This window comes from Lathyrus oleraceus, chromosome 4 (assembly GCF_024323335.1).
Source record: "Lathyrus oleraceus cultivar Zhongwan6 chromosome 4, CAAS_Psat_ZW6_1.0, whole genome shotgun sequence".
NCBI classification, from domain to species: Eukaryota; Viridiplantae; Streptophyta; class Magnoliopsida; order Fabales; family Fabaceae; genus Lathyrus; species Lathyrus oleraceus.
In genome coordinates this window covers 380,516,472-380,535,507 of record NC_066582.1, presented here as the reverse complement: position 1 = coordinate 380,535,507, position 19,036 = coordinate 380,516,472, and the positions used below count along the sequence as shown (strand labels likewise).

General features: G+C 38.1%; 3 protein-coding genes across 3 annotated transcripts in view; 2 read left to right on the top strand and 1 right to left on the bottom strand.

Annotated features, from left to right (window-relative positions):
• LOC127137628 (myosin-8-like) overlaps nt 1-15,359 on the top strand; it is a 35,902-nt gene extending 20,543 nt beyond the window's left edge. The window contains exons 2-6 of the mRNA XM_051064074.1: nt 14,568-14,625; nt 14,700-14,801; nt 14,880-14,917; nt 15,086-15,212; nt 15,303-15,359. Of these exons, the coding sequence (XP_050920031.1) occupies nt 14,568-14,625; nt 14,700-14,801; nt 14,880-14,917; nt 15,086-15,212; nt 15,303-15,359 (382 nt within the window). The remainder of the gene's footprint in view (nt 1-14,567; nt 14,626-14,699; nt 14,802-14,879; nt 14,918-15,085; nt 15,213-15,302) is intronic.
• A 131-nt stretch (nt 15,360-15,490) lies between these two features.
• Nucleotides 15,491-16,857, top strand: LOC127137627 (myosin-6-like). The gene is made up of 6 exons (XM_051064073.1): nt 15,491-15,520; nt 15,568-15,699; nt 15,792-15,901; nt 16,072-16,132; nt 16,280-16,457; nt 16,557-16,857. Exons 1-6 carry the CDS (start codon nt 15,491-15,493, stop codon nt 16,820-16,822), a joined length of 777 nt encoding a protein of 258 aa, XP_050920030.1. The 3' UTR covers nt 16,823-16,857.
• Nucleotides 16,858-17,883: 1,026 nt separating this feature from the next.
• On the bottom strand, nt 17,884-18,746 carry LOC127075560 (MLP-like protein 28). Its single transcript, XM_051017023.1, has 2 exons — nt 18,443-18,746; nt 17,884-18,351 (listed from the first exon to the last, which is right to left on the bottom strand). The coding sequence occupies exons 1-2, from the start codon at nt 18,627-18,629 to the stop codon at nt 18,062-18,064; spliced, it is 477 nt and encodes a 158-aa protein (XP_050872980.1). The 5' UTR covers nt 18,630-18,746; the 3' UTR covers nt 17,884-18,061.
• Nucleotides 18,747-19,036: the final 290 nt, after the last annotated feature.

The following is a 19,036-nucleotide window of genomic DNA, read 5'->3' as shown; positions in this document are numbered from 1 at the left end:
GATTATTATAAATTATTTATTCTAATATAACTTAATTGTTCATATTATTAATATCTAAATCAGATTTAAAGGTAACATGTTTATTGAGAAGTTTGTGAAATAAACATTCCACATACGTTATAATAAACTCAAGTATACATAACACAAGGGTTTCTAGTTATACACATGGTAAAATATTATAAGCTAAGTCTTTTACTACAGTTGTAACTTTCATCCGTGGTGAAATGTTAAAAAATTATTAAATTCTAGCATTGGTCATCGAACGACTGACCTCCACATTTAACTACGGTTGTTTATCATAGTTGTAGTGATATGTAACGCTCTATTGGATTTTTTACTACGGTTTCCAGCATGTGGTGGTAAAGTTGGTACATCCTACCACACCTTATGTTATCACGGTTGATCAACCATGATGGTATCCTCTTACAAAGTGTGGTGAAATATCATTTCCGTAGTTGTGTACTTAAATTTTATTTTCTACATGATTTACTTCTTTCTACTTTCAATGCTTTCTCTCTTTGACAATTTGAGAATGATCTATCGTTACCTATTAGTAAGTACTTTCAACAATAACGCGTGATTGGAATATTTCATATTAGATATCACCTAGGACTAGGGGTACCATATAAGAACTGATATGTTCTTGATACACATGCTTAAATTTATCTATAATTTACTATGGACATAAGAGTTAATTGAATGATTAAAGGTTTATTCACTAAAGACTTAGGAATAAACATCCTTAAGAACCAGTAATATGTCGAGATAAAAGAAGTTATTAAAATATGAGTTTACGATATTCAACGAACTCAAGTTCAAACTCTCATTCCTAACATGATTTATTATTATTATTTTATACTCTATTACATTTGTTCTACTTCTACTTTTTTGAAAACAAAACAACCTCAACACCCCTATATACCTTTTGTTTAACTAAAAATAAACCAAACTCTAAAACATAACGTATTTCTTGAAATCGATACTCTGGTAACTACCGGTATTACAACTTGAAAAAATTAGTACACTTGCTAATTTACCGATCTACAAGTATGAAAGAAACATGTGTTAGTATCACCCTCCTTAAGTCACTAGACTTGAAATATATGGGTATATTTAGTCCAAAGCAGGGAACAAAGATTCAAGACAAACTTCTTTCTAGATTCAATCTCTTATGCCGATAGTCCACCTTACTCAACTCTCACACCTAAAGAACTCATTATCTCCTTTAAACGAGCAATCTAGGAGTTAAGGTTACCGAAGACTTGACGATTCCAAGATTTCAAATCACCTTTGAGAGCTTTGAGCTTTTCTTTTAGAACAAAATATAGCCAACTAGACAACAGAGAATTAGATCAATTACTAAACACCACCTCAAAGAGTTGGGTATGAGAAACCCAACTATTATTAAACCAGAAAGGCTTTGGACCTGAAAACAGATTAGATTACCTGAGAATTATGGGACAATGATCTGACACATCTTTAGGTAGAGCCAATTATAAGGTGTAGTCCCCCACAACTCCCACCAACTTTCAGAAATAAGAATCTTATCCAAATGACTATCCGCCCTACCACAAGGATGGTATCAAGTAAAACCCCAGCCAAGAAGTTACTAAACTCAAGACACTCAATATTACAAGCAATAGACACATAGTCATCCTGTTCAATTCTTTCAATCAAAGAACAAACAAAATTAAAGTCCCCTAAAACACACTAAATATCCCCTCCAAAATTGACCCTTCTTATAAAGAGATTTCTCCAAAAGGCTCTATGCTCTCTCAAGCTACACTCACTACGCCAAAAACTGGAATAGACAGCGCACCTTAGAGGGCGCTTTATTACAAAAGCGCACTCTAAAGTGAAGCGAAAAAATAAGGAGCGAACAACTGGAATAGACAGCGCACTTTAGAGGGCGCTTTTGTAATAAAGCGCCCTCTAAGGTGAAGCGAAAAAATAAGGAGGAGATAGAGGGACAACAATACAGGGCGCTTTTTAAAAAGCGCCCTCTAAGGTTACCCTTAGAGGGCGCTTTTAAAAAAGCGCTCTATAAGTCCATGTGCATTTCCAGTTTATAAAGCGCTTTTGGAAAGCCTTAGAGATCGCTTTCATAAGCGCCCTCTTAGGCCCCCTTTAGAGGGCGCTTTTTTTCCACAAGCGCCCTCTAAGGTCCCTGTCATACGGTGAACTGGACTTTTTTGTGGTTTTAATCGCAATGTCGCGGTTAGCAAGAGTCGCCACCGACTTTTCTTTTATCCAATAAGGAAAGGTGGAAAAGAACAGGAAAAACCTTAATTTAGATTTTGGGTTCGGGAGGTACATTATACAAAGGGAAGGTGTTAGCACCCTTTGTATCCATGGTTATCCATGGGCTCTTAATTGCTCGATCACTTATATTATTTTTGTCTAAAAAAAAGTGTTTGTGAATTGTTTAGGAAAATTGTTTTGAAAAGAGAATTTAACTTTGTAATGATTCTTGTATGAATGTATACAAAGTGATTATCTCGTTTAGTTTTGAAAATTGTTTAGAAAAATATAACTCGGTAATGATTCTAGTATGAATGTATACCAAGTGGTGATTTTCTGAAGGTATTTTGAAAGGTGTGAGGTGTGAAAAAATGTTTTAGGTTGTGAGCCAGCAATTAAGAGTTATACCGACCCAAGGTCTTTATGAGTATTTCCTATCCTTATGAGGGTAAAACTGTCCTTATTATTGAGAAATAAGTAGTTTTATCCTTTGGATGTAAAAGGGTCATCGTAGGGTCATCGATTGGTCATTGAAGGCAACAGTTACGAGGATACCTTAGCATTCGAAGGGACTATCATCTTTTAACCGTAGGCAACATCGGAGGGTCATCGAGGGACAAAGTTGTATATTCGAAGGCAACATCCGAGGGACTATAATTTATTTTATGATGATTTAACCGAAGGGTCTTTGCTAAGGGTATCCCCACGTTCGCGGGACATGACCGTAATATCGTAATCGTAAGGCAACAAAGAGAGGTCCAAGATCACTTATTCAAAGGCAAAGTTTTACAATTAATTATATAATTAGGATGAAACTCCACATTAAAATTATTAAAAATAATATATTAAAAAATTAATACATTAGAAATTAATACATTAAAAAATTAATTTAGGGTGAAACTCCACAAGGGTATCCCACAAATAAAGTGGAATACCTAGCCAATAACCTTTTCCTGGGATATGTGAACCTTTACGAAACTCAAAAAAAAGAAACATGTCAGAACACCAAATCAGGGTGCAATCGAAGATTACACCGGAGAAATATCACAACAATAAATAGGATAGGATAAATAATGCATGGCTATGATAAAAACATAAAAAAAACAGACTAGAAGAATCAGGTACTGTCTCGTTCGCCTCTGCCTCGCCTAGCGAAGGCCACGGATTTTGAATTTGAAAACAGCCCCATGTTAGGAACTTTGAATTTTATGGCATTTTATCACAGGAATAACATGGTCAAACATTCAGGGTATTCAGGCATATTTAAATTCCCATACGAAAGCAAATTATATATCAACATTTAATCATGATGCATTATATATGTAGATATGGCCAATTGAAAGTATAAACAATAGAGATACGCAAAACCTGTTTGCCAATTCAAGGTTGAAGGGATTGACCACTTGTAGTATCGGAATAAGTTAGGCAGCGGGAATTGGACGGCGATGGCTTCGGTGCAGATGGGCTGCCTTCAGGGTTTCTTTACTCTGAATTCTCCGGGTAGGCAGGGTTCCTATGCCAAAGTTTCTATCCGTCCTTCTCTGTTCTCTCTCTTTCTTTTTCCTCAAGGTTTTGTTCCAAGGAAACCTCAGAGTGTTTTGCTTCTCTTCCTTCTTTCTCCAGTAAATCTCCCAGTGTAAACTCCAAGTGTAACTCCCCTACTGAAACTTCAGTATTTATAGATTAATTTCGTGGGTAATGGGCTTGGAATGAGGGAGACCCAAGTCCAAAATAATTGGTTATATTTTATTTATTTATTCATTTTAATTATTTAATTAATTAATTAAATTTTTTTTCTTTTTTTTTTTTTTTTTATAGTTTTTTTTTTTTTTTTTTTTTTTTTTTTTTTTTTTTTTTTTAGGAAAAATGATGGGTAATTTTTGGGGTATGACAGCTGCCCCTGTTCAATATTCTTGAACCGAGAGAGTTAGGATGGCGTGTATGCCATTCGTGGTCTGGAGGTGGAAGATTATTGAACACTAGAATGCCCCAAAAATTTGCACTTGAGAATCGACAGTTGGTCTTGATGGAGATGGGCTTAAAGATGCCATCCGGGAGGTTTGATGACGAAAGCTTCAGATCGCGCCGTATATTAGGCCAATTTGAAGACATGGGTGCCACACTGGGTCGTACGTTAGACCGTATAATGAGTCATCCATTAGGCTGCCGACTTCGCTGGGGAGTCGGAGTGTGTCATATGCTGTTGGGGATAAAGGATCAGAATGGACCATACGCTAGATCGTATCTGAGTTGCAGAATGAGCCGTACGTTCGGCTGAATCTGATGACGAAAGGGGTAGTCGTACGTTAGACTAAACTTCAGAAATGTACCGTATGTTAGGTAGGATCTGATGATGAAAGGGGTAGTCGTACGTTAGACTACACTTCAGAAATGTACCGTATGTTAGGTAGCATCTGAGGGGATGGACATCCGAACGGGTCGTACGTTAGACCGTCGCAGAATGAGTCGTCTGTTAGGCCGCATCTGATGATGAAAGCGGTAGTCGTACGCCAGACTACACTTCAGAAATGTACCGTACGTTAGGTAGCATCTGAGGGTTATAAGATCCAAACGGGTCGTACGTTAGACCGCGTTGGGGTTGTTGAAGTTCAGAATGGATCGTACGTTAGATCGTATCCGAGTTGTAGAATGAGCCGTCCGTTAGGCTGCATCTGAAAAAGAAAGTAGTCGTACGCTAGACTACACCCTTGAATGTACCGTACGCTAGGCAGCATCTGAGGATTTGAAGGTCCAAATGGGTCGTACGTTAGACCGCATTGGAGTTGCTGAAGAAGTCATATGTTGGGCTGAATCAGAATGAACCGTACGTTAGGCTGTATCTGATAACCTGTATATGTTGTACTTGCAATAAATGTCTGGGATGGGCTTAGAGATGCCATCGTTAGGAGGATATCGAAGTGTTGTCAGAATGAATGTTCCCATGAACTGTATTTGAAATATGTATCTGAATCTTGAATGTGATTGATAAAGGTGTCTGTCTGAATGAACCTTCTACTTTGACTATATCAGGAGGATAATTAACCTGCAAAGAAAAAGTTAGCTTCATGCTATGTCATGATGCATGAGATGTTTCGTGTTATGCTAAAATAAATGTGAATGTTGTATGCATGCGTATGCTGTGAAAGGATGTAATGAATGAGTTATGCGTATGAGAAGTTCTGCTTGGGGACTCTACTGGGGAAAATAAATCCCCATCTACTGATTTGAGACATTTGTGTCGATGACCCTTTCTCGGCTGGGGATGCTTGATTTCTGTCTGATGGTGGAAATATTCAACAGAGCCTGGCTGGGGATGGATGAGATGATCAATCTGTCTGGTGACGCCGACCTCTGTTGGGGAGTAACTGGCTGCGCCTGGGGATACTGCCATTTTCTGAGGAAAAAAAAAACAGGCTTGCTGGGGAAGAGAATTGGTAGCGGATTCATTGGAAGCATGATTAGACCTTCTCCTCGATCCTGAAGTCGGGTAGTAATTGCTATTGCTATTCTATGCATGTATTTTTGGTAAACATCAGTCATATTCAAATGCACATATTAATTCAAATTAAATCAATGGACATTTACGCAACCAAAACAGAAAAGTAAAAACAAAAGCATCTTTTTTTGAAAGAGGGTTGTATTGATTTTGAAAGGAGGCCTATAAACAGGCAATTTGTGTACAAGGAGACAGAAATCCTAGTAAGAGGAAATTGTCGAAAACAAAGAGAAAGCTATGTGGAAGAAGTCCTATTGATTTTAAGCCTACTACTGTCATTATGTCTTCGAGCATCTCATCCCTTGCTGTCGGATAGAAGTGATTGGCTTGGTCAGTCCCTCGAACTTGGATGAAAGTTGACTGAGAACGGGACATAGTCATACGCTTTAATCCCTAATTTTTGCCTGGACCGCCTTTTCAGGTTTTCAGTCCACCAGGATACCCTTTTTTGCCCAAGCCGCCTTTTCAGGTTTTCGACTTGCCGTGTGTACATTTTTTTTTATATATCCCTAATTTTTGCCCGAACCCTTTTGGTTCGCCGGGATGCCCTTACTTTTGCCTAGATACGTCGATCTAGCGGGTCTCTTTTATGCGTAGTATTTTTTAACTATGTCCGCGTTCACGGGATGCGGGAAATCTTCGCCATCCATTGTAGCAAGTATCATGGCTCCACCAGAGAATACCTTCTTAACTACAAATGGCCCTTCGTATGTGGGAGTCCATTTGCCTCTGGGATCAGTTTGTGGTAGGATGATACGCTTTATCACCAAGTCGCCCATTTGATACACTTGTCTCTTGACCCTTTTGTTGAATGCCCTGGTCAGCCGCAAGTCTCTTCTCATCAATCAAATGTATCTGATCGAGTCGAGTCTGAATCCATTCGTCCTCGTCTAAGCCCGCCTCTTTCATGATCCTTAGAGAGGGAATCTGAACTTCCACTAGTAAGATGGCTTCCATTCGATAGACTAAAGAGAACGGAGTTGCCCCTGTCGTAGTGCGCACTGAAGTGCGATAACCGTAAAGAGTAAAGGGTAACATCTCATGCCAGTCTTTGTATGTTACTGTCATTTCTTGCATGACCTTCTTGATATTGTTAGCAGTCCCCACGGCGCCGTTCATCTTTGGCCGGTACGGAGAAGAGTTATGGTGTTTTATTTTGAACTGCGTGCAGAGTTCAGTAATCATCTTGTTGTTCAAATTAGTACCATTGTCAGTGATAACTCTTTCAGGAGACAGCAGGTTTCTCAAATAGGTATTTGATAGAATCCATCTTAGAAGTCAATAAGGTGGTATGATTCAACATATACTGTCTTAGTCGGCGAGCAGCCCAGGCCAAAGCACAGCAAGCTTTCTCGGGCTGTGAGTATCTTGTTTCACAGTCGGTACCTTTTGCTAAGGCAGTATATGGCATGCTCTTTTCGACCAGACTCGTCATGTTGCCCCAACACACCTCATTGAATTTTCTAACACGGTCAAATACGTAATTAAAGGTCTTCCCTCAACTGGTGGCATCGGAACTGGAGGTTCTTGGCGATATTTCCTGATTTTGTCATAAGCTTCTTGGCATTCATCATTCCATACCATCTCTTGATTTTGTCTCAGTAATTTGAAGATGGGTTTGCAGGTAGCAGTCAAGTGTGGAATGAATCGGGCAATGTAATTCGAGTGCCCCAAGAAACCTCTGACTTCTTTCTTGTTTATTTCAGTACCCAGATTTACAATTTCAATTGATTCCTCATGCGGCTGTATAATCTTTTCTTCTTGTAGTAGTCGGGCAAGTTCTCCAGGGACTTCACAATCTTCCTCGCTTCCATCCTCGGCTTGGTAGATCGGATTTTCAAAGTCATAATGAACAGTAGCAGAGTCATTACCAACAGGATCCAGAGTGGATATGGATCGGCAAATTGTTACGTGAGTGTGTGCAAGAAACATAGCTTGTTTGAAAAATGACAGGAAAGATAAAGAGCGCAATATTTGAATGCAAAAAGTCCATTGATCTATTGAATATGAATATGCTTATGAAAATGACAAACCCCTAACAAATTAGCCATTGTGCCTCGGGCATAGACACAATGCTTTAAGAAGTTTGATTGTAAAAGAAAATTAAAATTTGCAATTCTAGAATAAACAATAACAATTACTCCTGACTAAAGGAAATTGGGATAATGTCTTCAGTCTTCCAATTGTTGAGTCCGTCACCAATTGTTGGGAAAATCTAGCTATCCAAGTCGCAATCACTATCAGCATCTTCCATAGCATTAATCTGATTTTTGACTATCTTTCCAGAGTTAAACCCCAGGCCAGCTTTATCAGACTTGTACGGTACATTGATCAGTTGACCCCAACCAGCACGATCACCATTTTCAATCGCGGCTTGAGCATCTTTCAGAGAGATCATGACAGGGGGAGCACGAACAACCTTGGGCACAAGGGGAGTTGGCTTAAGGACAGGACTGGGTGGAGGAACCACTTCAAATGACTGAGAAGGAGTCTCAAAGAATTCACCATCCATCTCGACGTATTTGAAGGCTTGCACACTACTGACAATATACTCTTCTTCTCCACATACAGTGACAACCATGCCTGCTATTGGATACTTCAGCTTTTGATGAAGCGACGAAGCTACCGCACCTGCCCCATGGATCCAAGGGCGCCCCAACAAGCAGGAGTAGGCGGGACGAATGTCCATCACGTGAAAGGTAGTGTTGAAGACTTGAGGTCCTATCTTGATAGGGAGAACCACTTCACCATAGACAACACTCTTCGCACCATCGTAAGCACGCACCACAACATCACTAGGTTTCAGTTCAATGCCTTTGTAGTCAAATTTATCGAGTACAGCTTTCGGGAGCATATTCAAGGAAGAGCCGTTGTCGATCAACACGTGAGCCAGGGTGATCCCCTCACACTCGATAGAGATATGCAGAGCTTTATTGTGATTCTTTTCCTGCTGGCGTCAGGTCAGCATCGGAAAAGCCTAGGCCATTGTCAACAGTCAAATTAGCAACATAATGTTCGAATTGATCGACGGATGTTTCTTGAGGCACATGAGCGGTCTTCAAGAATTTCATCAATGCATTGGCATGGGATTTAGAGGATAATAACAAGGACAACATTGAGATTTTAGACGGAGTATGCCCCAATTGTTCCACTACATCAAAATCGCTCTTACGGATGATTTTCAGCATCTCTTCCATTTCCTGTTTGGCAACATCTTCAGAAGTAACTTCGACCGATGTCTCTGACTGAGGAGGATTGACTGGTCTTTTTCCTCGAATTTCGGGAGCGGGAGGTGAGATTTCTGGGGAGTAGATCCTTCCACTTCGAGTAACTTTACTAGTCCCTACAATATCATTAGGATTAGCAGAACTACCAACCTGCTTTATGCCATGGATGTAAACGTCGCCTCCATAGTTCCACGGAATAGCTTTGCTGGAGGAATATGGCACGGGGCCAGGTGCGATAATAATCAGGGGAGCCACTTTGGGCTCAGCGGTACTCTTCACAGGCACTCTAGTAGCGGTAATCTTCACTGGAGCTTTGGACCTAGCAATCACAGATACCTCTTCAATAGAGTTGTCCACCTTAGGAACCCTTTCAAATAGAATTGTACGATCATCCATCAGCCGTTGAATGCCGTTCTTCAACTTCAAACAATCATTGGGTCGGAGTACACAGAGATCGCAATCTTCAGCACAACCTGGAAATAAACCAGCTTGCAATAAATTCTTCTTAACGATCAGGAGAGGAGATGCTAAATCAGCAACGTCAGTAACGTGAGAATTGTCGTCCACAACATTAACATTCTGGTCATGATTAGGCATAGGTGCTGTGATGACATTGGGGGTCGCCGGAGGATCAAATTCAATTTCTCCAGCGTCGATCATATCCTGAATCTTGTTCTTCAACAACCAGCAATCATTCGTATCATGCCCGGGGCTATCGGAGTGATAGGCACACCTGGCGTTGGGATTATAACGAGGAGAAGTAGTGTTGGGATTTGCAGGAGGGCCTCTGAGGGTAATCAAATTGGCCTTTAACATACTCTGCAGTGCTTGGGTTAAAGTCATATTGATCTTGGTAAACTGTCTTCTCGACCTGTCTTGTCTGTGTTGGAAGTTCTGAGATGGAGGTGCGGCAATTGTAACTGCCCCAATAGTATGGTCACGATTCTTCTTGTTATGCTTCCTCTCACTGTACACAGCATTTGATTCATTCTTTCCCTGATAGGACTTTTTGGTGCTTGCAGAAGTAGCTGCCTGTATCTTTCCACTTCGAATGCCGCTTTCAACCCGTTCACCTGTCAAGATAAGTTCAGTGAAACCTGACGAGGAACTTCCCAGTAGATGGCTGTAGAATGGGCCAGTCAGTGTACCCATGAACATGTCCACTAACTCTCGATCAGTCATAGGGGGTTTGACTCTGCCAGCCAAATCTCTCCACTTTTGAGCATATTCTTTGAAACTTTCTTTAGAGCCCATAGTCATATTTTGTAGCTGTAGCCGAGTAGGCGCTAACTCAGAATTATACTGGTAGTGCTTGTAGAAAGTTGTTGCTAAATCAGTCCATGTGCGGATGTTAGAGCTCTCAAGCTGATAATACCACTCTAACTGTGTGCCAGACAGACTCTCTTGGAAGAAATGGATCCACAGTTTCTTATCAGTAGTGTGCGGCTGAATCTTTCTCACATAAGCCCTTAGATGCATCTGAGGACAAGAGGCACCATCATACTTAGTGAAAATGGGAACCTTGAATTTGCGGGGAATGACCACATCAGAGACCAGACCCAAGTTTTCGAAATCCAGACCGGGCACTTTCTGCCCCTCCATAGCTAACATACGTTCTTCCAGCAACTTGTACTTATCATCCTTCGGAGAGTACTGTTCATGTTCATAATCTTCATCGTCGTCCTCAGAATTGACGAGATTAGGATTCTCATCTTCCGAATCATTCTCGGGCTCTTCTTCTGAATCCTTCGGAATTCTAATCTTGACTCCTGTAACCTGTCCCTTAAGCCTTCTCCCCGGGTTGATGTAACCCACAGGTTTCTGGTCCTTCTTCTTCTCCATCAAAAGAGCTTTCAGTTCTTCCTGCCCCTTAGATAAGCTCAGCATCATTTCCTGGAATTGAGCATTCTGGGCCTGGAGATCTTTGACAGTTTGTTCGAGAGCCATTGTTCAATCTGTTTGAATCTGCTGGAATCTGTTTGATAGGAAAATCGTGAGAACACTGATCCTTTAGAATACCTGTTATGCGATGCAATGCGATGTATGAAATGTTTTCAAGGACTTTCGGGATTTAACTTTGCATAAACTAACAAAAAGAGCTTTTTTTTTCTTTTCTCTTTTGTTTTTGCTTTTGTTTTTTCTGTTTTTTTTTTTTAGCAGAGTTAAATCCCTAAATCCTTGAAATGGTTAGTACAATGCCATGATGTTATGATGTTATGTTGTTATGATGTCATGTTGTTAGATAAATAACAAGCACAAGCAAGTCACACAACAATCATTCCTAGGTTTTAAGGCTTGCGTGAGTTCCATAGGTAAATACCCTCCCCACTGAAGTTTGGTTGGTTCAACCTGTCTTAGAATAGTAACCGGGTTCTAGAAGGATCTCAAATCATTGACCTTTCCTTAAGTCCACTTCAGTGCAACACCAAGTGGTTGACCGAAGCTTCCCTAAAGTCCAATCTCAAAGAGTGTAGTATCGAGTCTCAACCAACTCCAGTCGGAACCGAAGCCAGTTATCTCACTACTTTCTAATGGCCAGGATGAGTCAATTAGGGTTCTAAAGGTCTGGTTAATGCTTTTATGACACCACGCAAATGCCAAATATTTCCTCAACTAACATGAGGAACATCAGGACATCCAAAGTGCCACATTAACCGTAGCCATCATTTTGACCATTCCAGTATACGCCGGACAGTCGCGATGATCTCTTGCTACTTACCTAAGGTACACTAGATCCGGGTGTAGGATCTTTCACTCAAGCATAACATACCCAAGCAATCCCTTAAAAATAAATCAGACAAATTGAATAAGTGATCTTGTTTTTAAGGTAACCTCTCTTTTTAAGGTCCCCAGCAGAGTCGCCAGTTCTGTCATACGGTGAACTGGACTTTTTTGTGGTTTTAATCGCAATGTCGCGGTTAGCAAGAGTCGCCACCGACTTTTCTTTTATCCAATAAGGAAAGGTGGAAAAGAACAGGAAAAACCTTAATTTAGATTTTGGGTTCGAGAGGTACATTATACAAAGGGAAGGTGTTAGCACCCTTTGTATCCATGGTTATCCATGGGCTCTTAATTGCTCGATCACTTATATTATTTTTGTCTAAAAAAAAGTGTTTGTGAATTGTTTAGAAAAATTGTTTTGAAAAGAGAATTTAACTTTGTAATGATTCTTGTATGAATGTATACAAAGTGATTATCTCGTTTAGTTTTGAAAATTGTTTAGAAAAATATAACTCGGTAATGATTCTAGTATGAATGTATACCAAGTGGTGATTTTCTGAAGGTATTTTGAAAGGTGTGAGGTGTGAAAAAATGTTTTAGGTTGTGAGCCAGCAATTAAGAGTTATACCGACCCAAGGTCTTTATGAGTATTTCCTATCCTTATGAGGGTAAAACTGTCCTTATTATTGAGAAATAAGTAGTTTTATCCTTTGGATGTAAAAGGGTCATCGTAGGGTCATCGATTGGTCATTGAAGGCAACAGTTACGAGGATACCTTAGCATTCGAAGGGACTATCATCTTTTAACCGTAGGCAACATCGGAGGGTCATCGAGGGACAAAGTTGTATATTCGAAGGCAACATCCGAGGGACTATAATTTATTTTATGATGATTTAACCGAAGGGTCTTTGCTAAGGGTATCCCCACGTTCGCGGGACATGACCGTAATATCGTAATCGTAAGGCAACAAAGAGAGGTCCAAGATCACTTATTCAAAGGCAAAGTTTTACAATTAATTATATAATTAGGATGAAACTCCACATTAAAATTATTAAAAATAATATATTAAAAATTAATACATTAGAAATTAATACATTAAAAAATTAATTTAGGGTGAAACTCCACAAGGGTATCCCACAAATAAAGTGGAATACCTAGCCAATAACCTTTTCCTGGGATATGTGAACCTTTACGAAACTCAAAAAAAGAAACATGTCAGAACACCAAATCAGGGTGCAATCGAAGATTACACCGGAGAAATATCACAACAATAAATAGGATAGGATAAATAATGCATGGCTATGATAAAAACATAAAAAAAAACAGACTAGAAGAATCAGGTACTGTCTCGTTCGCCTCTGCCTCGCCTAGCGAAGGCCACGGATTTTGAATTTGAAAACAGCCCCATGTTAGGAACTTTGAATTTTATGGCATTTTATCACAGGAATAACATGGTCAAACATTCAGGGTATTCAGGCATATTTAAATTCCCATACGAAAGCAAATTATATATCAACATTTAATCATGATGCATTATATATGTAGATATGGCCAATTGAAAGTATAAACAATAGAGATACGCAAAACCTGTTTGCCAATTCAAGGTTGAAGGGATTGACCACTTGTAGTATCGGAATAAGTTAGGCAGCGGGAATTGGACGGCGATGGCTTCGGTGCAGATGGGCTGCCTTCAGGGTTTCTTTACTCTGAATTCTCCGGGTAGGCAGGGTTCCTATGCCAAAGTTTCTATCCGTCCTTCTCTGTTCTCTCTCTTTCTTTTTCCTCAAGGTTTTGTTCCAAGGAAACCTCAGAGTGTTTTGCTTCTCTTCCTTCTTTCTCCAGTAAATCTCCCAGTGTAAACTCCAAGTGTAACTCCCCTACTGAAACTTCAGTATTTATAGATTAATTTCGTGGGTAATGGGCTTGGAATGAGGGAGACCCAAGTCCAAAATAATTGGTTATATTTTATTTATTTATTCATTTTAATTATTTAATTAATTAATTAATTAATTAATTAAATTTTTTTTTTTCGTTTTTTTTTTTTTTTTTTTTTGTTTTTTTTTTTTTTTTTTTTTTTTTTTTTTTTAGGAAAAATGATGGGTAATTTTTGGGGTATGACAGTCCCCTTTAGTAAACATTAAAATTATAACATACTGCGCGTTTTGTTATTTCACTCTCTGTTACTTTCGTTCTTTTTCACGTTAGGGTTCTCACTGCTACAATTTTCGCTACTTCTAAGGCGTTCTCCTTCCACCTCTGTTAGATCTACGACGTTTCCTCCTTCTATTAATTCGTTGTTAGCTGTTTGATTTTGACACCATAGGTATTTTTCTAATCTTCATATTACTTGGTTTCTCTTCTGACGTTCGCTATTGTTCATTTTTAGTTTCATTTTTCTTGGTTCATACATTTATTGAGTATTCTCAACAATAATTATTGTGTTGCAATGCTAGCAATGGAGACTAGGCATTATGGGTTAAATTTCACCAACTGTTCCATTTGTTTCTCGATGTAGAAAAAAGAGGCAGCAATATCTAAAACACCTTCTACCAATCAAAGGTACACTATGCAGTTTATGAGTGTATTTATTCTAGCATGCATAGCGTAGCTAGTAACTTAAGAAGTTTAGGTATGGATGTTATTTGATAGAGTAAATTAGAGTCGACTATTCTTCTGTTAGCTTTCAGTTAGACCATTATACAATTCTACATATATATTTTCTAGTCAATGTTTATCTTTTGTAAAAACTATATGATGAATTTTCAGTTAGACCATTATACAATTCTACATATATATTCTCTATTTACATTTTTCGTATCTATTTACTTTTGAACCACAATTATTGTTCTAACAGTAACTAACTTTACATCGGCCCTGTTCAGCTTCGAGCAATTTTGTATCAATTTGACAAATGAGAAGTTACAGCAGCATTTCAACCAGGTTTGATTTTTCTACTATCTCCTGGTAAACAATTTCTATAGACTCAAATAACACTTCATTATTTCATTATGCAGCATGTCTTCAAAATGGAGCAAGAGGAATATACAAAGGAAGAAATTGATTGGAGTTATATAGAGTTCGTTGATAATCAAGATGTTCTCGATCTTATTGAGAAGGTGCAACTCACCCTTGCATTTTTGTCATTTTAGAAAAGTTCTATCAGTTTGTCATCTCATTCTTGTTTATAACTTCAGAAACCTGGCGGCGTTATTGCTCTTCTGGACGAGGCCTGGTATGTATTAAATGACAATAGTTCAAATATTTGTATTATAGTTAATGGTTTGTTTATGTCATTTTACATAATGTAAAGTGGCGTTAGTGCATGCAAATATATATACTTTGAGCAATAACTATGTTTTATAGTCATTCTTTTATATATTGTCCTGCTTATTTTTTGTAGTATGTTTCCAAGATCAACGCACGAAACATTTGCTGAAAAGCTATATCAAACACTTAAGGACAATAAGCGATTCAGCAAACCGAAGTTGTCACGAACTGACTTCACCATCAATCATTATGCTGGTGATGTGAGTAAAATACATTTTGGTCTACGCAGTTATATCAACCATGAAATAAAAAGTTAAAAGCTTAGTATATATGTCGAACTTTGATTTCAGGTCATGTATCAAACTGATCTTTTCCTTGATAAAAACAAAGACTATGTTGTTCCGTAACACGCTGCGCTGCTCTGTGCTTCCAAGTGCTCCTTTGTTTCAGGACTTTTCCCACCTTTACACGAGGAAAGTACTAAATCAACAAAGTTTTCTTCTATAGCCACTCAGTTTAAGGTCGGTTTTCTTTAAACATGCATATGCTTGAAAATTATAAGTCTTTTGTATATAACTATTGATCATTGTTATTCTTATTGCTTATGGAATGAAGCAACAACTGCAATCTTTTCTTGAAACATTGAGTGCGACTAAGCCACACTACATTCGTTGTGTAAAGCCAAATAATCTTCTTAAGCCGGGGATATTTGAGAACAACGATGTGTTACAGCAGCTTCGATGTGGGGTGAGTTCAACCCCCATATTAGCCTTGTTCTTTATTATGACATGAATATTTTTGTTTCAAGTTACTTCAAACTCTGTGGATGCCTTTTATAGGGTGTAATGGAGGCAATTAGGATAAGTTGCGCTGGATATCCAACTCGAAAGAACTTTGATGAATTTGTTCATCGGTTTCGTATAATGGAACCTAAGGTTCTAAAATCATGGTATTTACTTCTCCTTTTTTCCGTGTTTTCTTTTTCTGATCATACAGATGAATGTGATTGTACTGAACATAATTAACCACCTAGATTATTGTCACGAAATTTTTCCGATTTTAGATGTTCAAATAACACAACTATATCTGAAATAACTAATAATAAATATATATCTGCAGTCCTGATGAGATGACGGCTTGCAAGAGACTTCTAGATAAAGCAAACCTTAAAGATTATCAGGTAGTAGTTCTTATCTTATTCTCAGTGATAGCATTTTTATTTGCTCGCAGGTTACATTGAATCATAGATGATGATGCTAAAAAATTTCGAACACGCTATGTATGATAATATGGATTGGAATAAAATGTTTTTTGGGTTTCTTTGCAGATAGGAAAGACAAAAGTTTTCCTGAGAGCAGGTCAAATGGCAGAACTAGATGCATGTCGTGCCGAGGTCCTAGGAAGATCCGCAATCGTTATTCAGAAAAAAGCTCGCACATATATTTGTGAGAAACAGTACAAGTTATTGCGATTTTCTGCCATAGAACTACAAAGGGCTATTAAAGGTATCAATTATTTGAATCCTTTTTTATACTATGTATGAATAATCTTGTTATCCATTTTCTAAGTCATTTAGTTTTACGTATCCTATGAACTTAACATAGGACAACTTGCAAGACGTCGGTATGAATGCATGAGAAGGGAGGCCACATCTTTGATAATCCAGAAACAAATCCGCATGTATCTTTCGAGAAGTGCTTATAAAACTACCTATTCCAAAGCTGTTTGTATTCAAACCGGCATGCGAGGAATGGCTGCTAGAAATGAACTTCGATTCAGGAAGCGGACCCTAAGAAGACTGCGGCTAGCAAAAAAACATACATCTCAGAGATGCTTTTGCTACTTAGTTTTATTTCTTTTTAAGTTATGAATTGGTTGTATATTTAGAATCTTTAGAAGTTAAACGATTATATATCAGTGGATTGTTGTATATGTATGGATTGTTGTATATAAGGCTTGTTGAATGCAATGTGTGAAAAAGGGCTTCAAATTATACAGTTTTAGGTGTACTGCTTCAATATACAGGTTGTCTAAAATAAATAAATAAATATAGCGCTTTTTAAAAAAAAAAATTTAAATAACCACCCACTTTAGAGGGCGCTTTCCAGAATAAGCGCCCTCTAACCCCTTTAAATTTCCACTTTAGAGGGCGCTTTCCAGTAAAAGCGCCCTCTAAACCCTTAAAAGTTTCCACTTTAGAGGGCGCTTTCCAGTAAAAGCGCCCTCTAAACCCTTAAAAGTTTCCACTTTAGAGGGCGCTTTCTTTAAAAAGCGCCCTCTAAAGTGGCCCTTAAAGGGCTTAAAGAGCCACTTTAGAGAGCGCTTTCACCAGGAAAAAAAGCGCTGTCTTTACCTATACCAGCGCCAGATTAGAGGGCGCTTTAAAGCGCTGTTATAGGCCAAAAAAAGCGCCCTCTTTTCCCTTATTTGGCGTAGTGACTTAGAATAAATATTAGCAACAAAACAAATTGCCTTAGTCATCGCCTACACAAGACAAACACCCAGGTAACCAGGACCAACAAAAGAGAGATAATCCTTTCGAACTACACCAAATAGAAAAGAAGCCCCACTATTGTCCAAAAAAGTTGAAAAACTCCAATGACCGAAAGAATTCCCACACAAAACATGAAAACAAGAATTTAAAAACTCATCAATCTTAGTTTCCCAAATTGCTATAAATTCCAAAGACTTAGAAACAATGATCTATCTTACCTTACTATGCTTAATCCTACTCCCAACCCATCAATATTAAAAGGTCATTCGAACATCAAACACAACTCCTGAACAACCTAATAACTCCTGAACAACCTAACTGATCTCAATTGTTTTCTAATTAAAAAGTACTGGTAAAGAGATCATGAATACGAATAAAAAAAATAGTGGTAAAGAGATTATGAATACGAATAAAATATTTACTATAAAAAATAGTACTAAAAACTAAAAAAGCATAAACATATTTTTATTAATTTGCTTCACACAATTATAATGATATTTTTTAAAAGTCGCATACAAACGAAACATCACACTTACTTAAGTATAAAGGTGAACACTTAATTAAGCCAACCTCATATTGTTGCATTAAGCCATTAATACTCATATGTTACTTTCTTTAATCTTTTCGAACGGCCCTTGCCTTGGAAAGATGAGCATCAACATCTCTAGTGCATTTGCTAAGGTAGTCCATCCATCCATTTGGAGGCTCAATATCCTCACTGATTTTCTCATACTCCACAGTCCATTTAACAACAGCAGGGCCATCTGCCTTATCAATTACTTGAAGGATGAGCTTAAAGGTCTTATAGTGCTTATCAATATCTCCACCAAACAGCTTCCATGTGTTCTTTTTGTTCTGTTTATCAACTTCTTCAATACTCTCATAACATGTGTGCACTTCACCATCTGTTGTTATGTCAAGACGAATTTAAATATGTTTTACAAGAAATAAAATGTATATATGGTGACATGTTAAATGAATTGGAAATACGGTTACCTATGACATAAGTCCAGTGTTTAACTGTATCAGTGTCATGCCAGTCATCACCTTCATGCAGCTTGGTATGATGAACTCTTTCACAATGGTTTTGCATTTCATGAAGTTGTGTTAAAAAGTAATTGTAGAATTTATCAGCGGGTGCTTTGATCCCAAGCTCAGTAATAAGTTTACCAAAGAGCACCATTTCTCCAAAGGAAAAAGAGAAGAAAGAAACAAAGGTTAATCTACGTGAGGAAAGTGTATGCAACCCGTGCCTTAAATAGAAGAAGTTGGATTACATTATCTTTGGGCATCAATTTAAATTATATGTTTTTGGTTTTATCAATTTGAATTAATCTTAGAAAGTCATATGGAACAAAACCCTAAGCTTACCACTGTACACGTGCTATCCCACCCATATTACAGCTGCTAGTTAGTTCTCAAATTCGTGCCATGCTATCCCACCCATATTACAGCTGCTAGTTAGTTCTCAAATTCGTGCCATCTCATATAACATCTTGCATCATTTATGATTTTAAATATTTTTTCATTTAGCTAATATTTTCAATTTTAATGTATTAACTAATTTTAATATTACATTGGTTCTAGAGA

What these genes read in the sequence shown, in the direction of transcription:
- LOC127137627 (XM_051064073.1), top strand. Translation starts at nt 15,491, where the DNA reads ATGCATATGCTTGAAAATTATAAGTCTTTT. An exon ending in CCTAAGGTTCTAAAATCATG is followed by an intron (nt 15,902 to 16,071) that starts GTATTTACTTCT and finishes ATATATCTGCAG; the next exon opens with TCCTGATGAGATGACGGCTT. An exon ending in CAAACCTTAAAGATTATCAG is followed by an intron (nt 16,133 to 16,279) that starts GTAGTAGTTCTT and finishes GTTTCTTTGCAG; the next exon opens with ATAGGAAAGACAAAAGTTTT.
- LOC127075560 (XM_051017023.1), bottom strand. Translation starts at nt 18,629, where the DNA reads ATGGTGCTCTTTGGTAAACTTATTACTGAGCTTGGGATCAAAGCACCC. An exon ending in ACACTGGACTTATGTCATAG is followed by an intron (nt 18,352 to 18,442) that starts GTAACCGTATTT and finishes ACATAACAACAG; the next exon opens with ATGGTGAAGTGCACACATGT.